At 46.0% G+C, this 16878-nt stretch overlaps 1 protein-coding gene across 4 annotated transcripts in view; it reads left to right on the top strand.

Annotated features, from left to right (window-relative positions):
• The window catches only part of LOC112218764 (FYVE, RhoGEF and PH domain-containing protein 4), a 109448-nt gene that overhangs the window by 90069 nt on the left and 2501 nt on the right, over positions 1-16878 (top strand). For all 4 annotated transcript variants that reach the window (XM_042301672.1, XM_042301673.1, XM_042301674.1 and 1 more), the window contains exons 3-16: positions 493-682; positions 8993-9674; positions 12154-12243; positions 12496-12641; positions 12946-13102; positions 13495-13633; positions 13896-13954; positions 14196-14342; positions 14450-14622; positions 15826-15856; positions 15980-16051; positions 16159-16284; positions 16462-16599; positions 16671-16811. In XM_042301672.1, coding sequence (XP_042157606.1) covers positions 493-682; positions 8993-9674; positions 12154-12243; positions 12496-12641; positions 12946-13102; positions 13495-13633; positions 13896-13954; positions 14196-14342; positions 14450-14622; positions 15826-15856; positions 15980-16051; positions 16159-16284; positions 16462-16599; positions 16671-16811 — 2291 coding nt within the window. The remainder of the gene's footprint in view (positions 1-492; positions 683-8992; positions 9675-12153; positions 12244-12495; positions 12642-12945; positions 13103-13494; positions 13634-13895; positions 13955-14195; positions 14343-14449; positions 14623-15825; positions 15857-15979; positions 16052-16158; positions 16285-16461; positions 16600-16670; positions 16812-16878) is intronic.

The raw sequence follows: 16878 nt of genomic DNA on the forward strand, positions 1-16878 counted from the left end.
TTAAATGACTAGTTGAACTCTCCCCAACACTTTACTCTACATGACACCTGTCCATTGACCAATCCATCTATGGGTTAGAGAATAGTTCATGCCATATATAGATACTATTATTCCATAGTAATGGCTACATTTTAATCTCATTCTGGGTGTTAAATCTCATTCTGGGTGTTAAATCTCATTCTGGGTGTTAAATGTTATGCCGAAAAGTAGCCATGTTTTGCAGGTTTATAGACACATGGTCGCATACACTCTAGAACGAGACTAGCTTTTAGTAACCTGTGCTTCCACCTTGTGTTGGAAGTATACATGACAACACAAAACTCCACAAAACACAGTCCACATACCGTACAATGCTGATAGGGGACGTGTATTGGTCTTCTGTCCCATCTCCAGTACATTAATAGAGAGGCCCCTGAGTGACCAACCTAAAAACCAACTGACATCTCTAGCTATGACAGCTGACCTTTGACCTTCTCCCATCATCCCCCCCAGTGCCTCCGAAGCCAGTGCACCTCCAGAGCCAGGTGACGGTGCCTGCTGGCCCCCTGCTGGCGCTGGGGCGCGTGGAGAGAGGACTCTTCAGAGCCACCATGGAGGAGGGAGGAGGAGGGGCGGTGACTGGGAAGAGGCGGGAGAAACCCTCCAAAGTCTTGGACCTCATCAACCACTTTGAGGAGAACAGGTAGAGCACCAAGCAGGGGAAAAAAGTGGAGCACAGAGTGGGTAGGGGAGAAAATGATCAATTAAACCCTAACCGAGATACAGCCCTAACTCAAATATGTGTGAAATGATTGCGCTTGTGTGTTCTTGCTCTTGTGAATGTGTAAAAGAGTATACTAACTGCTAAGAGAGAGAAAGAGAGAGTAATTCGACATGGATACATCTATTTACATCACACCTTACCGTAATAAACAAAATACCTTATTCAGGCGGACATGAGTAGTGTGACGTCAAACCTTAATGCAAACGGAGAAGTTTGTATTCCCTAATATCCCTTACTGTTTAGAAGATGAACTAAAAAACAGAAGTCACTTTCAGCCCTTTTTTGTTGATATTTCTTCAGAAGAAAGTTTTAGACAGAGAGATCAGCTTGTGTTTCATAATTCAAAGCGTTAGTGGAGGATGAAAAGAGATTTGTACACAGCGGAAAATCAGCTCCCTCACTTGTGGGAGAGAGCTCACTGCTGAAAAGAGGTAGGATTTGAATACAAATATATACTTTATATCATGTTTCGATTACTGTCTCAGATTGTTAGATTGGCTCCTTGATCAAAAGGTTTGACTGTGAATCTGTCTATTGTCATTTGTCCCACAAGGGCAAGGATAAGTGTTTCCTCTACAGCAACACAGCCATTCTCAAAACGGCATTAGTTGTGATTTCAATAAACAAACACTTGTTACTAATTTATTATAAGAACTGTAGGAATCTATTGTGTCACCTGTCTTCATCTATTTTCCTATGACTTTAAGAAGTTTTTTGATTTCATTCCTGCTTGGTTACAAGTCTGAGTGGTGATTTTAGCAGCATGTGAAGAGACCCATTAGTGAGCGCTTGAGAGGCAGAAACAATGGTGCCCTTGTGTGAAACGCTTATGCAGTGCAGTCCAACAGCATTGAGCCAGCATCATTACCCCACTCCATCCAGCACTGCCAACCGAGGCCACTACAGGCCAACTAAGATCTCTGGAGCTACAAGCTCACCCTCAGAGTGAATTTATTTCAGCAGAAGAAGGACAGCCAATAAGGAATAGAATTAGCGTAGTTATTCTTAGGAGAGGAAACCTGGAAATCCAGCATGTGAAGCTATTAATGTAGCAATAAAGCCTCCCTGTTAATTGACATTTTAGTTATTTAGCAGACACTCTAATCCAGAGCATTTTACAGTTAGTGCAATCATCTTAAGATAGCTAAGTGGGACAATCACATATCACAGGCATAGAAAGTATATTTTTCCTCAATAAAGTGAGGTTCTGAGGTGTCAGAACAGAGTGCTCGGGTTGGGGTGTAGGGTTTGAGCATAGCCTGGAGGTAGGGCGGGGAAGTTCCTCTTGCTGCTCCGTAGGTAAGTACCATAGTCTTGTAGTGGATGCGAGCTTTGACTGGAAGCCAGTGGAGTGTGAGGAGGAGTGGGGTGACATGAGAGAACTTGGGAAGGTTGAACACCAGGCTGCAGCGTTCTGGATAAATTGCAGGGGTTTGATGGCACAAGCGGGGAGCCCAGCCAACAGCGAGTTTCAGTAGTCCTGACAGTTGAGGACAAGTGCCTGGATTAGGACCTGCGCCGCTTCCTGTGTGAGGTAGGGTCATACTCTATGTATGCTGTAGAGCATGAACCTGCAGCAGCTAGTCACTGCTTTGATGTTTGCAGAAAATGACAGGGTGTTGTCCAGGGTCACGCCAAGGTTCTTTGCACTTTGGGAGGGCGGCACTGTGGAGTTGTCAACCGTGATGGAGAGGTCTTTGAGCGGGCAGGCCTCCCCCGGGAGGAAGAGCAGCTCCGTTTTTGTCAAGGTTGGGCTTGAGGTGGTGGGCTGACATCCAAGTTCTGATATCTGCCAGGCACACAGAGATGCATGCCGCCACCCGGGTGTCAGAAATAGGGAAGGAGAAAAGTAGTGTCATCCACATAGCAATGATAGGAGAGACCATGTGATGATGGAGCCGAGTGACTGTGTAGAGAAGAGGAGATGGTCTAGAACTGAGTCCTGAGGGCCACCAGTGAGAGTACGTGCAGACATAGATCCTTTCCACATCACCTGGTAGGAACAGCCCGCCAGGTAGGATGCAATCCAAGAGAATGCAAAGCCTAAGACACTCAGCCCTGAGAGGGTGGAGAAGACGCTCTGATGGTTCACAGTGTCAAAGGCAGCGTATAGACCTAGGAAGATGAGAACAGAGGAGAGAAAGCCAGCTTTGGCAGAGCGGAGAGCTTCCGTGACACAGAGAAGAGAAGTCTGGTTGAGTGACCCGTCTTGAAGCCTGACTGTTTAGAGTCAAGAAGATCGTTCTGAGAGAGATAACGAGCATGTTGATCAGAGACAGCACGCTCAAGTTAGAGAAGAGGGAGTGAAAGGATGATATGTCTTCCCGGAAGTTTAGTTTTCTTCCATTTTCGCTCAGCTGCCCGCAGCCTCATTCTGTAAGCTCGCATTGAGTCACTCAGCCACGGAGCGGGAGGGGAGGGGCGGGCCGAACGGCCGGCTGGAGTGGAAAGGGGACAGTGCAAGTCATAGGATTCAGAAAGGGAGGAGAGTAGGGTCGAGAGGCAGAATCAGGAGACAGGAGGGACAAGGATTTAGCAGAAGGGAGAGATGATAGAATAGAAGAGGAGAGAGTAGTGGGAGAGAGAGAGCGAAGATTGCGACGGCGCATGACGATCTGGGTAGGGGCTGAGAGGTTAGGGTTGGAGGAAAGGGAGACAGAAAAGGAAATCTGGAGAGGGGGTTGCAGTGAGATTAGTAGGCGAGCAGTCTCTAGTAAAGATGAGGTCAAGCGTATTGCCTGTCTTGTGAGTTGGAAGGGATTGAGAAAGGGTAAAGTCAAAAGAGGCAAGGAGGGGAAAGAGAGAGTTGGACAGAAATGAAACGAAGGCAGACGTTGAGAGGTATAAGTCGCCAAGTACGAAGAGCGGTGAGCCATCGTCAGGAAATTAGCTTATCAAGGTGTCAAGCTCATTGAGGGACTCTCTAAGGGTTCCTGGTGGGCCATAGATGACAATAATGTTAAGCTTGAGTGGACAAGTGACAGCATGGAATTCAAATGAGGAGATGGACCGGTAAGAGAGGGAGAAAAGAGAATCTCAATTTAGGAGAAATGAGTAGACCTGTACCACCACCGTGATGACCAGATGCTCTCGGGCTATGAGAGAAAAACATAGTCAGATGAAGAGAGAGCAGCTGGAGTAGCAGTGTTCTCTGGGGTGATCCATGTCTCCATCAGGGCCAAAAAGTCAAGGGACTGAAGGGCAGCATAGGCTGAGATGAACTCTGCATTCTTGACCACAGATCGGCAGTTCCAAATTCTGCACTACACAGCTGATTCAAATAATCAAAGCTTGATGATGAGTTGGTTATTTGAATGAGCTTTCTAGTGCTAGGGCAAAAACCAAATGTTCACCCAGGGGGTGGCCCCAGTAAACCCTGCTCTGGCTATAGAATGAAGCACACTGAGATGGAGCCTGAGAAGCTGGTTATATAGACTCCGAAAAGAGGTGAAACCACTCCCCCTCCTATACAGCCACTAATTACCAAAACAAGTCACAAATTGCTCTGCCCCTTGATCCTGGTTGATGTGTCAACATTTATATGCAAATTATGAGCAGTCAGCAGTTCACACACCAAGTAGGCCACTGTACAATGTATAACACAGTATAATGTTATAATTATACTACTGTATACATGCTGAGGTGCATTAAGGTGAATTGGTCTTCTGTACATATTTTGGAAAGTTAACAGAATTTTCTAAAGCCAAGTTTATGAGGAGAAAATGTGAAACATATTGCCTCACACAAGCGTTTCAATGGCCTTTCCCAATGTGCGTCTTTCTATAAATAATGGGGCCAATGTGTGACATTGGGATAAAAATGTCAATGGTTTGAAACAAAAATAAAAATGTTTTTCATGCAGTTCCACAGTGAATATATGCAAATTGGCCCATGACCACCTACATAGGTCTGGCACTATACATCCTTTCAGTAGGGTTCATACAGAGGTCGACCGATTGATTTTTCAACGCCGATACCAATTATTGGAGGACCAAAAAAGCCGATACCGATTAATTAGCCGATTTTTATTTTATTTTATTTGTAATAATGACAATTACAACAATACTGAATGAACACTTATTTTAACTTAATATAATACATCAATAAAATCTATTTAGCCTCAAGTAAATAATGAAACATGTTCAATTTGGTTTAAATAATGCAAAACCAAAGTGTTGGAGAATAAAGTAAAAGTGCAATATGTGCCATGTAAGAAAGCTAACGTTTCAGTTCCTTGCTCAGAACATGAGAACATATGAAAGCTGGTGGTTCCTTTTAACATGAGTCTTCAATATTCCCAGGTAAGAAGTTTTAGGTTGTAGTTATTATAGGAATTATAGGACTATTTCCCTCTACACCATTTGTATTTCATTAACCTTTGACTATTGGATGTTCTTATAGGCACTTTAGTATTGCCAGTGTAACAGTATAGCTTCCGCCCCTCTAGTTAGCGCGCGCTAACTAGCTAGCCATTTCACTTCGGTTACACCAGCCTCAACTCGGGAGTTGATAGGCTTGACATCATAAACAGCGCAATGCTTGACGCACAACGAAGAGCTGCTGGCAAAACACACGAAAGTGCTGTTTGAATGAATGTTTACACGCCTGCTTCTGCCTACCACCGCTCAGTCAGATACTTAGATACTTGTATGCTTGTATGCTCAGTCAGATTATATGCAACGCAGGACACGCTAGATAATATCTAGTAATATCATCAACCATGTGTAATTAACTAGTGATTATGATTGATTGTTTTTTATAAGATAAGTTTAATGCTTAAAGTTTAAGGTAATGCTTAAAGTTTAAATCGGCGCCCAAAAATACAGATTTCCGATTGTTATGAAAACTTGAAATCGGCCCTAATTAATCAGCGATTCCGATTAATCGGTCGACCTCTAATACAGACATTGGCAAGTCTGAAATCACGGATAATTTTAAGGGAGCAGGAGAACTTGTAAATTGGCTACAATAGTTACAAGGACTTTTCTAGCACCAAATTGAGGAAATGTCTGATTTTCAAGCAAGGCTTATTCCAGTACTTGAATTTCTGAGCTTCAAGTTCAAGTAGGCTTCTTCAAGCCTCTTCTGTTAGAAAACATGAAAAACAAAATGTATATGTCATGTTATTTCATTGCCAGGAAATATTGTGAATAAGCCCAATAGGCTTTGTCATTTTTTGTCATTATATCCAGAATAATTAATAGGAACAGCATTGGGTGCTGCACAAAATTGTGCATGGTAGACTCGGTGTTCAATCCAAGGCACAAAAACATATGAAAACATGAACTCATTACCTTGATGCTTTCTCTTTTAAATCTAAGGAAACGCTGCTGTAAATCAAGCAGACAACAACAGATGATCAAATTCGCTAGGGATATTAGATCCAATATGGATGCAGGCACAACTGTCTTAACCAACAAAATATTCTGGATGCTGCAACCTCGTCTCAGAGCATTTCTTATTATTCTGTATGTAAATCCGGGAAACTCCATTTTGTATTATATGTTCATTTGTGGATTTCGAAATGATATGTTATGACTTACAAGTATTATTATTTTTTTACATTTTGGAAAAAACATTTTACCCCTTTTTGTCCCAAACGGGTAGTTAGTCTTGTCCCACCACTGCAACTCCCACACTGCTTCTTGACACACTGCTCGCTTAACCCAGAAGTCAGCCGCTAGAGCGACTCCTTACCCGGAAGATGCTGGGCCAATTGTGCGCCGCCTCATGGGTCTCCCGGTAGCAGACCAAGAGTCGTCTGGTCGAAATTTTAAAACGTGTATTTTTCCATATATAGACACATCCTATGTGTTTTAATCAAATCAACAATATCATATGTATATATTTACTGTATAAAACCCTACAGAAACCCACCCTAAAACCCCAAACAGCAAATAATGCCGATGTAGAAGCTCAGTGGCTAGGAAAATCTCCCTAGAAAGGCAGGAGCCTAGGGAAAAACCTAAAGAGGAATCAGGCCCTGAGGGGTGGCCAGTCCTCTTCTGGTTGTGCCCGGTGGAGATTATAAGAGTACATGGCTTTGTTCTTGTTCTTCAAGATGTTCAAACGTTCATCGATGACCAGCAGGGTCAAATAATAATCACAGTGGTTGTAGAGGGTGCAACAGGTCAGCACCTCAGGAGTAAATGATAGTTAGCTTTTCATAGCCAAGCATTCAGAGGTCGAGACAGCAGGTGCAGTAGAGCGAGAGAGAGAGTTGAAAACAGCGAGAGAGTCAAAAACAGCGAGAGAGAGTCGAAAACAGCGAGAGAGAGAGTTGAAAACAGCGAGAGAGAGAGTCGAAAACAGCGAGAGAGAGAGAGAGTTGAAAACAGCGAGAGAGAGAGTCGAAAACAGAGTACACCATGAAAAGCTTTCGATATTTACCACTGCTCGACTAAAGAAATCTCGGTTGACCAACAGCCTATCGACCAAACAATAGTGATGGGCAGTGCTGGATAGTGCTGGACAGTGGTGGGCAGTCATGGATAGTGGTGGGCAGTGGTGTGCAGTCATGGATAGTGGTGGGCAGTGGTGGGCAGTCATGGATAGTGCTGGATAGTGGTGGGCAGTCGTGGATAGTGGTGGGCAGTGGTGGGTAGTCGTGGATAGTGGTGGGCAGTGGTGGGTAGTCGTGGATAGTGGTGGGCAGTGGTGGGTAGTCGTGGATAGTGTTGGATAGTGGTGGGCAGTGGTGGGCAGTCGTGGATAGTGGTGGGCAGTCGTGGATAGTGGTGGGCAGTCGTGGGCAGTCGTGGATAGTGGTGGGCGGTGGTGGATAGTGGTGGGCAGTGGTGGATAGTGGTTGGCAGTGGTGGATAATGGTGGGCAGTGGTAGATAGTGGTGGGCAGTGGTGGGCAGTGGTGGATAGTGGTGGGCAGTGGTGGATAGTGGTGGGCAGTGGTGGATAGTGGTGGGCAGTGGTGGATAGTGGTGGGCAGTGGTGGATAGTGGTGGGCAGTGGTGGATAGTGGTGGGCAGTGGTGGGCAGTGGTGGATAGTGGTGGGCAGTGGTGGGCAGTCGTGGTGGTAGCCAGTGGTGGTGGCCAGTCGTGGATAGTGGTGGCCAGTCGTGGATAGTGGTGGCCAGTCGTGGATAGTGGTGGGCAGTCGTGGATAGTGGTGGGCAGTCGTGGATAATGGTGGGCAGTGGTGGACAGTGCTGGGCAGTGGTGGAAAGCACTGGGCAGTGGTGGAAAGCGCTGGGCAGTGGTGGATAGTGGTGGGCAGTCGTGGATAGTGGTGGGCAGTGGTGGATTGTGTTGGGCAGTGGTGCATTGTGTTGGGCAGTGGTGGATAATGCTGGATAGTGGTGGACAGTGGTGGACAGTGCTGGGCAGTGGTGGATAGCGCTGGGCAGTGGTGGACAGTGCTGGGCAGTGGTGGAAAGCGCTGGGCAGTGGTGGATAGCGCTGGGCAGTGGTGCACAGCGCTGGGCAGTGGTGGATAGTGCTGGGCAGTGGTGCACAGCGCTGGGCAGTGGTGGACAGCGCTGGGCAGTGGTGGATAGCGCTGGGCAGTGGTGGATAGCGCTGGGCAGTGGTGGATAGTGGCCGACAGTGCTGGATAGTGGCAGACAGTAGTGGATAGTGGCAGACAGTAGTGGATAGTGCTGGATAGTGGTGGATGGTGGTGGGCAGTGGTGGATAGTGCTGGACATTGCATGCTGAGGGGACTGGAAGGGAAGTGTCTTCTGAAGGCAGGTGGGTCACAGACAGGGATACGGCTAGACGAGCTGTATGATATGCTAATGCCAGATGGAGGGTGTGTGTGTGTGTGTGTGTGTGTGTGTGTGTGTGTGTGTGTGTGTGTGTGTGTGTGTGTGTGTGTGTGTGTGTGTGTGTGTGTGTGTGTGTGTGTGTGCATGTGTATGTGTGCATTCAGAAGTAGGACAGCAGGTTATCTCTGGGGACTGGTGCTCTACCTTTCCAGTCTTCCTCTTCTCCTCCACTCTTTTCCTCCACTCCTCCCCTGCCCTAATCATTCACACCTCCTCTGCACAGCTCACCGCAGCCCCGTGTTTTATTTTTAACCTGCGGACATACTTCAATGCTACCGCGCAGTCTCTGTCTCTCTCACTCTTTTACGCCACTCACTAGTCACTACACTTAACAGCAACTGAACTTGCTCTCTCTTCTCCTTTCCTGTCATCTTTGGCTTTACCTGTTTATCAGCGGTGGTCTCTGACTTCTTCCTGTTCTATCCCTCTTCCTCTCCTCTCACAGCCAGTCGGAAATCAAGAGGGAGGGCTCGCCACTGAAGCAGCTTAGCAAGTCCCCCCTCTGCAGTCCGGCTCACCGGTGCTACCAGAGACAGTCTGAGCCCAAACAACAGGACAACAACTTAGGCTCTGTCCCAGGAACGCCACAGGATGCTCACAAACCAGCGACTAACGGGGTGCTAGCCCAGATGGACAGAGACAGGGACAGGGAGAGTGGATCCCCCCTGAGGACCGACACTGCCCTGGTGAATGGGGACATGGGGTACAGGAGCACAGAGCAGAGTGGGGATAACTCCCCTACAAACACAGAGACAGAGACCCTTCCCGAGACAGAGACCCTTCCCGAGACAGAGACCCATACCGAGACAGAGACCCTTCCCGAGACAGAGACCCATACCGAGACCCATACCGAGCCAGAGACCCATACCGAGCCAGAGACCCATACCGAGACAGAGACCCATACCGAGACAGAGACCCATACCGAGACAGAGACCCATACCGAGACAGAGACCCATACCGAGACAGAGACCCATACCGAGACAGAGACCCATACCGAGACAGAGACCCATACCGAGACAGAGACCCATACCGAGACAGAGACCCATACCGGGGAGGACAGTGAACCTACAGGAGACCCCCAACCGGAACAAAGGAAGGAGGAGGCCATTGTAGAGCAGAAGGTACCGGTAAGTGTCTGTGGGGAGTGGGGAGGGGGGAGGGGGGGTGTTACTATAAAGCTGTTACACTGAGTGGACAGAGAGTTCATGTCAGTACAGTGTTGGTGTTTCTGCATGTGTTTTCCCTAGCACGTTTATGTATATCCCCATGTCAGACGTTTCAGGATCTTTGCCCATTAGAGCTATGTGCTGTCTCATTTAACTGACTTCACAGTCTACTGTAACATCACAGCCCCTTTACTACAGTACACAAGGGTTCTGCGGCTGTCCGCATAGGAGAACCCTTTTTGGTTACAGATAGAACGCGTTTTGGTTCCAGGTAGAACTCTTTTGGGTTCCATGTAGAACCCTTTGTGGAAAGGATTCTAAATGGAACCAAAAGGGGTTCTTCAAAGGGTTCACCTATGGGGACAGACGAAGAACGCTTTTTGGTTCTAGATAGCACCTTTTTTTCTAAGAGTGTAGCCTTTGTCTCTGCAGTGTGTCTGGTTCTTACTGACTGAGTCTGCTACTACTGGGTGTTATTTTCAGGACTGAACTGAACCTCCCTGTGGGAGGCCTTGCTGCTGCATGGCTGAACGCCTCGTGATTATAAATATCTGTCTCTCAGATTAGTATGTTCACTCAGCAGTGAATGGTAGTGTATGAGACGTGGGCTTCAGCTAGAGTTAAAGTGGATCCTATGCTTAATGGCTTATCAGTCTATACTGTATCTCTGTTGGTTACTTGACATACTAAGCTAGCAGAGAGAGAATAGGACCATGGGTGGTATAAATGTTGTCTTTTTGATAAAAGCAGTACAGAACATACAGTAGAGCTGGGGGTGTGTTTTGTCAGTTTTAGCAGGACAGTGTACCTTCAGTAGACCACTATACCTATAACATGTACACACGTAAGTCACTTTGGATAAAAGCATCAGCTAAATGGCATTTATTATTATTATTAGCAAGCTGAGACAGAGAACCCTGGCAAGTGGTTTCTCGATGTGTGAAAAATTCAGCTTGCTTGGATATTCTTCCAGTAAACACACTCAAAGTTACACTTGACTAGTAACCAAATTACAGTCAGTCTATTCGTGTGGATTTTAGGTGGAGAGTTCAAGGAAGCACTGCTTTGAGGTAGAATAATTTGTAATGCTCTGGGCATCAAATACAGTAAAGGGTTTGAATGTTAATGAACTACTTTGTATATTGTGATAGGGAAGAATAATACATTCAAGGTCATAAATATGAGAATAAATAGTTGCACAGAGCAAGACAACATTCCTCTCGAACAATACATGTGGGATACACACAAAGAATCCATCTATATCAATGAATAGAGGAAGTGAGCATTCAATCTCTGTTCAGCCCTAACAATCAGAATCCTGCAGAATCTTGATAACATTTCTTTTTTATATATATAAAAAAATAAAAATGTTTACCCCTTTTCCTCCCCAATTTCGTGATATTCAATTGGTAGTTATAGTCTTGCCCATTGATGCAACTCCCGGAAGGACTGGGGAGAGGCGAAGGTCGAGAGCCATGCGTCTTACGAAACACGACCCTGCCAAGCCACACTGTTTCTTGACACACTGCTCGCTTAACCCGGAAGCCAGCCGGCACCAATGTGTCGGAGGAAACACTGGCGACCGTGTCAGCGTGCATGTGCCTGGCCCGCCACAGGAGTCGCTAGAGCACGATTGGACAAGGACAACCCGGCTGGCCAAACCCTCCCCTAACCAGGACGACGCTGGGCCAATTGTGCATTGCCTCATGGATCTCCAGGGCGCGGCCGGCTGCGACACAGCCCAGGATCGAACCCAGATCTGTAGTAACGCCTCAAGCACTGCACCACTTGGGAGGTCCAGAATCTTGATTTCTTAAGTATGTGGGAGACACTCGTTGGTCGGTGTTTGACATACTGTTCTGTTACAGTAACACAGTGACAGGTTCCCCTGCACACAAAGCACTCTGACACTGTGAACAGAAGTTCTCTCTTCCAGCCTTTCATTTTCTGTTTTGAGGAGAACCCCCACACCACAGTCACACACACACCCCGCAATAGCCCAATACACACAAGAACACATACTATAGTATGCCCAAGCAGCACTCCTATTTAAAAAGAACATCAAATATAGATTGAACTGAAACTCTTTGTTGTCTTAATGTTAACATTGCTGTGTTGAAGTACACGTTTAAAAAAAAAAATGATGCTGTTGTAGATCTCTCTGGGGAAGTGTGTTTGTGTCTGCTATAACAAAACGGGATCCTAGCGCAGCATGAGGACAATGTGGGAGTGAACATGACCTTCAGGCTCAGAGTTCAACGGCTCCTTTAGTCCCAATTGTCTAACCTGACTTGAACACAACATATATTATTTGTCAAGGGGCCCTTTTCACCCCCTCTAGCTATAGGAATATGGCCATGTCTATGAACTGTACATGCAGTATGCATCTTCACAACTTGGCCCACAGCCAACTGACATACCTCGCTCTTCTGTGTTTCAGGAGACCAACGAACAGAAGCTGCACAAGATTGCCAATGAGCTCCTGAAGACGGAGAGAGCCTACGTCACACGGCTCAACCTGCTGGACCAGGTGAGTGTGTCCCACTGTCCGTCCAGGGTTCTGTCATTTCAGTGTCCTGTTCAGTAGGTAGAAAACGTTTTGATACTATGAGAAACAGGGAGGTTTTACCTGAACTTATCACACCGACATTCTGTTGTTGGACATGGTGTGTCCTACTGAACACTGACCCGGGTCTACCTCAGCATAAAAAGAAGGCAGTGTTCATTATTATGATCAGTTCAGTGTGTTTAACTCACCTGGCCATGTTGTGCCACCATGCAGGTGTTCTGTGCCAAGCTGATGGAGGAGGCTCTGAAGGGCACGTTCCCTGTGGACGTGGTGAAGAACATCTTCTCCAACATCTCCTCCATCAACACCTTCCACAGCCAGTTCCTGCTGCCTGACCTGGAGAAACGCATGGGAGAATGGTAAGCTCCTCATGACTGACTGGCCACACAGTTAGACTCTGAACACAGACCCATTCAAGTGCATGCGCTCACAGATTTCACCCCCATGAAAATACGATAAAAAATAATATTACTAAGATGAGTAACAATTCAGCCTCTGTGACTCATTCAGACTCACTCAGTCACAGATGCAATAAAGGGAAGTTGTGGTTTTGAAATGGTCTGTCCATTGAAAAATCATGGTTGAGTCATCCTCCACTTGGAGTTTCAGGGTTAAGGGATGGTTACCTTGAGGTCCCTATCTAACGGTCACCCCTCCCTACAGGGAGTCCACCCCTCGCTTGGGGGACATCCTGCAGAAGCTCACGCCCTTCCTGAAGATGTACGCAGAGTACGTGAAGAACTTTGACAAGGCCATGGAGCTGCTGAAACAGTGGACGGACCGCTCTCCACAGTTTAAAGCCATCATCCAGGACATACAGGTACGAGTGTAGATTCTAAACACAAGGCCTGATTCAAAAGTGCACAGGTCTGCTGTTGTGGATTAACCATATATAGGAATTATATAACTCCATAGCAATTCTAGGAATTATATGATCTGAGTTTGGGACTACAGCGCTGCGATAATTTACCTGTGTCTATACAGATTTCTGCTGCAAGGGATCTCATTTGGTTTGCAAGGAGAAAGAAATCTATTGATATCTCACTATTGATTTGTACTATGAATAGTCATCATGGAATGGAACAATTGAATAATTTATGATTGTGTCAACTGGTCCTGTTGAATGGATATTCATCTAACAATTTATGTGGTTTTACTTTTAAGCCTTTAACCTTGAAGTGACAGTGGACTGTTTTATTTTGTGTGTTTCAGAGTCAGGAGGCATGTGGTTGTTTGACGTTGCAGCACCACATGTTGGAGCCGGTACAGAGAGTTCCCCGTTACGAGATGCTGCTCAAAGACTACCTGAAGAAACTGCCTCAGGACGACCCCGACCACCGAGACGCAGAGAGTGAGTACACTGGAGTGCTTTTACTAGTCATAATCTGAACACTATAGAGCAGGAGTACATAGAATTTGACAAGACTTTGTGATTATAATCATGTAATTACTTCACACACATAAAAAAAATAGAAGTGAAACCTCCAGTGCCAAGTAGAAACATTTGCCTTACATTGAAAACACACAAAACTGTTTATAGTTATAGAACATTTTTATTACACCATTCATTTCATTTGTCAAAGTTCATCATTCCTTCTTTCCATGTTCCTCAGAGTCATTGAACATCATCGCCATGGCAGCCACACACTCCAACAGTGCCATACGAAAATCTGTGAGTATCTGCAGCACACCACTCTTAAAATCTTAAATAAAATCTGGACCTGTATTCAAAAAGTTTCTCAGAGTAGGAGTGCTAATCTAGGATCAATTATGCCTCTATGATTTTTACGAATAAGACAATATGGACAAGGGGGACCTGATCCTAGATCAGCATTTCTACTCATTTGCTTTTTGGCTAGTGCTTGAACCCAACCAAGATTTTTGAGTACAACTAAAACCCCTTCCCTGCTCAGGAGAATCTGAAGAAGCTGCTGGAGATCTATGAGATGTTAGGGGAGGAAGAGGATATCGTCAACGCCTCCAATGAGTTCATCAAGGAGGGACACATCCTGAAGCTGGCTGCCAGGAACACCTCGGCTATGGAGAGATACCTCTTCCTGGTGAGAAATCCACACACACGTTTCACTTTCTCTGTACTCAACCAAGTCTGGAGCAATATATTAGCAAAACAAGCATTAATCATAGGTCTTTCTTTGTTCCCCGTCAGTTCAACAACATGCTGTTGTACTGCGTGCCCAAGTTCAGCCTGGGAGGGCCCAAGTACACAGTACGCACCCGCATCGGCATCGAGGGCATGAAGGTTCTAGGGACCACCAACGAGGACTACCCCCACACCTTCCAGGTGTCTGGCAAGGAGAGGACCCTGGAGCTGCAGGCCAGGTAAGCTGTTACATCCACCCTTAATACACCCTATAGAGCCATACATCCAGGTAGCTGCCAAAATAAAGGAAACACCAACATAACAAGCGTCTTAATAGGGCGTTGAGCCACCAGAACAGCTTCACGGCACCTTGGCATAGATTCTACAAGTGTCTGGAATTCTATTGGAGGGATGCGACACCATTTTTCCACAATAAATTCTATAATTGGTGATTTGTTGATGGTGATGGAAAACGCTGTTTCAGGCGCCACTCCAGAATCTCCCATAAGTGTTCAATTGTGTTGAGATCTGGTGACTGAGACACACGGTATTTTGAAACCCCTCTTTCAAAGTCACTGATCTCTTCTTCTGGCCATGGTAGGCGACTGGGTGTTAATCAAGCATGTCCATTGCTTAATTAACTCAGGGACCACACCTGTGTGGAACCACATGCTTTTAATATACTTTGTATCCCTCATTTACGCAAGTGTTATTTTGGTAGTTAGCTGTAGATAACAGCCCTAGGTTTACTCCACCCTATAGCCAAATGTATTAAAAAAAAACATTTGTTGCCATGATTCTCAAAAGAACGGTTAACTGTATACTACAGTCCCACACCCTATTGCTAACTATTTCCACCTTGCACAACCAGAACAGGACGGCCACCCCTCAGAGCCTGCTTCCTGCCTCGTTAGGGAGTTTTTCCTGCATTGCTTGCTCTCTGGGGTCATTTTGTAACAACTGCTGTTGTAAAAAGGGCTTTCTAAGTACATTTGATTGATTTGATTGAATCCTATGGAAAACCAACCAAATTCTTATGATAATTTGACCACATCCTTCGACTAATCCTATGGGGGTTTAGTGTATGATAAGTACACTACTACAGCTCATCATAGTCCCGTGTGACTCAGTTGGTAGAGCATGGTGCTTGTGGGTTCGATTCCTATGGGGGATCAGTACAAAAAAAGTGTGAAAATGAATGCACCCACTGCTGTAGTTTGCTCTGGATAAGAGTGTCTGCTAAATTACGTAAATGTAAATGATAAACAGTAGTGTAACATTCCATACAGATATAGGATCTTCATTTGCACCGCAGGAACTGCAGATGAGCTTTGTGATGTACATACATTTCCTGAAAACCCACACGGTTATATTAGCGTTACACTTTTCATGTAGCCTACTTTTGGCCAGCTAATAGCCTAACCATGTTTTTCATTTTTCAGCTCTGAACCAGACAAGGACAATTGGATAAAGGTACATAATCACGTTCTTATTGATTTACACTTATTTCCTGTATGTTTAGCAGATTTGGGTGTGTATTGCTGACCATGTTACTGTCTGTGTATGTGTTTCTGTCTGTGTATGTGCGGCCTACAGGCTTTTCAGAAGACCATTGAGATCTTCCATCAGAAGAATGAGACGTTCAAGTCAGCCTCCAAAGACGTGTTGGTGAGTGTCATCACAGTGAACATGACCCCTGACTCTTCTTGTGCACTGTATGTGTCAAAGACCCTCCTGTGTCTGAGCTACGTGCGTCGGTGTGTATTGTTCTCTAGACGGCAGAGCTGGGGAAACGTGCCCCTCGCTGGATACGGGACAATGAGGTGACAATGTGTATGAAGTGTAAAGAGTCCTTCAATGCTCTGACACGACGGAGACACCATTGTCGAGCCTGTGGCTATGTGAGTGAAACGTCCGCTCGACATCATGATCTCCCTTCCTCTAACCCAGCACCCATTATAACATGTTAATACTATTTGTGATGCTCAACCCATTTGACTGTTGGCTGTTTGGCTAGTTTACACTGTGTTCGTTCAATGCACAATGTCTAACACTGATGTCTTCTGTTCCTGTATCAGGTTGTGTGTTGGAAGTGCTCAGACAACAAGGTGGCCCTGGAGTACGACAGCAACAAGATCAACAAGGTCTGTAAGGACTGCTACTCCATCCTGACTGGAGAGGAGAAGGCCGAGGGCAAGAAGAAGGGTATTCTGGAGGTGAGGGACACACACACACACACCTGCATCGGCATGTCTTCTGTGTCTAAACAGCACTCCTCTGTCCCCAGATCGAGGCGGCCCAGTTCTCCGGCAGCAGCATCATGTGTGGCTTCCTGCAGTACTGTGAGAAGAACAAGCCCTGGGGGAAGGTGTGGTGCCTCATCCCAGAGAAGGAGGCATTAGTTCTCTACCTCTACGGAGCGCCACAGGTCAGTCAAGCACCATGTGGACGGCTCATAATAGTGGCTGGAACGGCATAACACCATGTTGTTTGAT

This window comes from Oncorhynchus tshawytscha, linkage group LG19 (genome assembly GCF_018296145.1).
Source record: "Oncorhynchus tshawytscha isolate Ot180627B linkage group LG19, Otsh_v2.0, whole genome shotgun sequence".
Taxonomy (NCBI): Eukaryota; Metazoa; Chordata; class Actinopteri; order Salmoniformes; family Salmonidae; genus Oncorhynchus; species Oncorhynchus tshawytscha.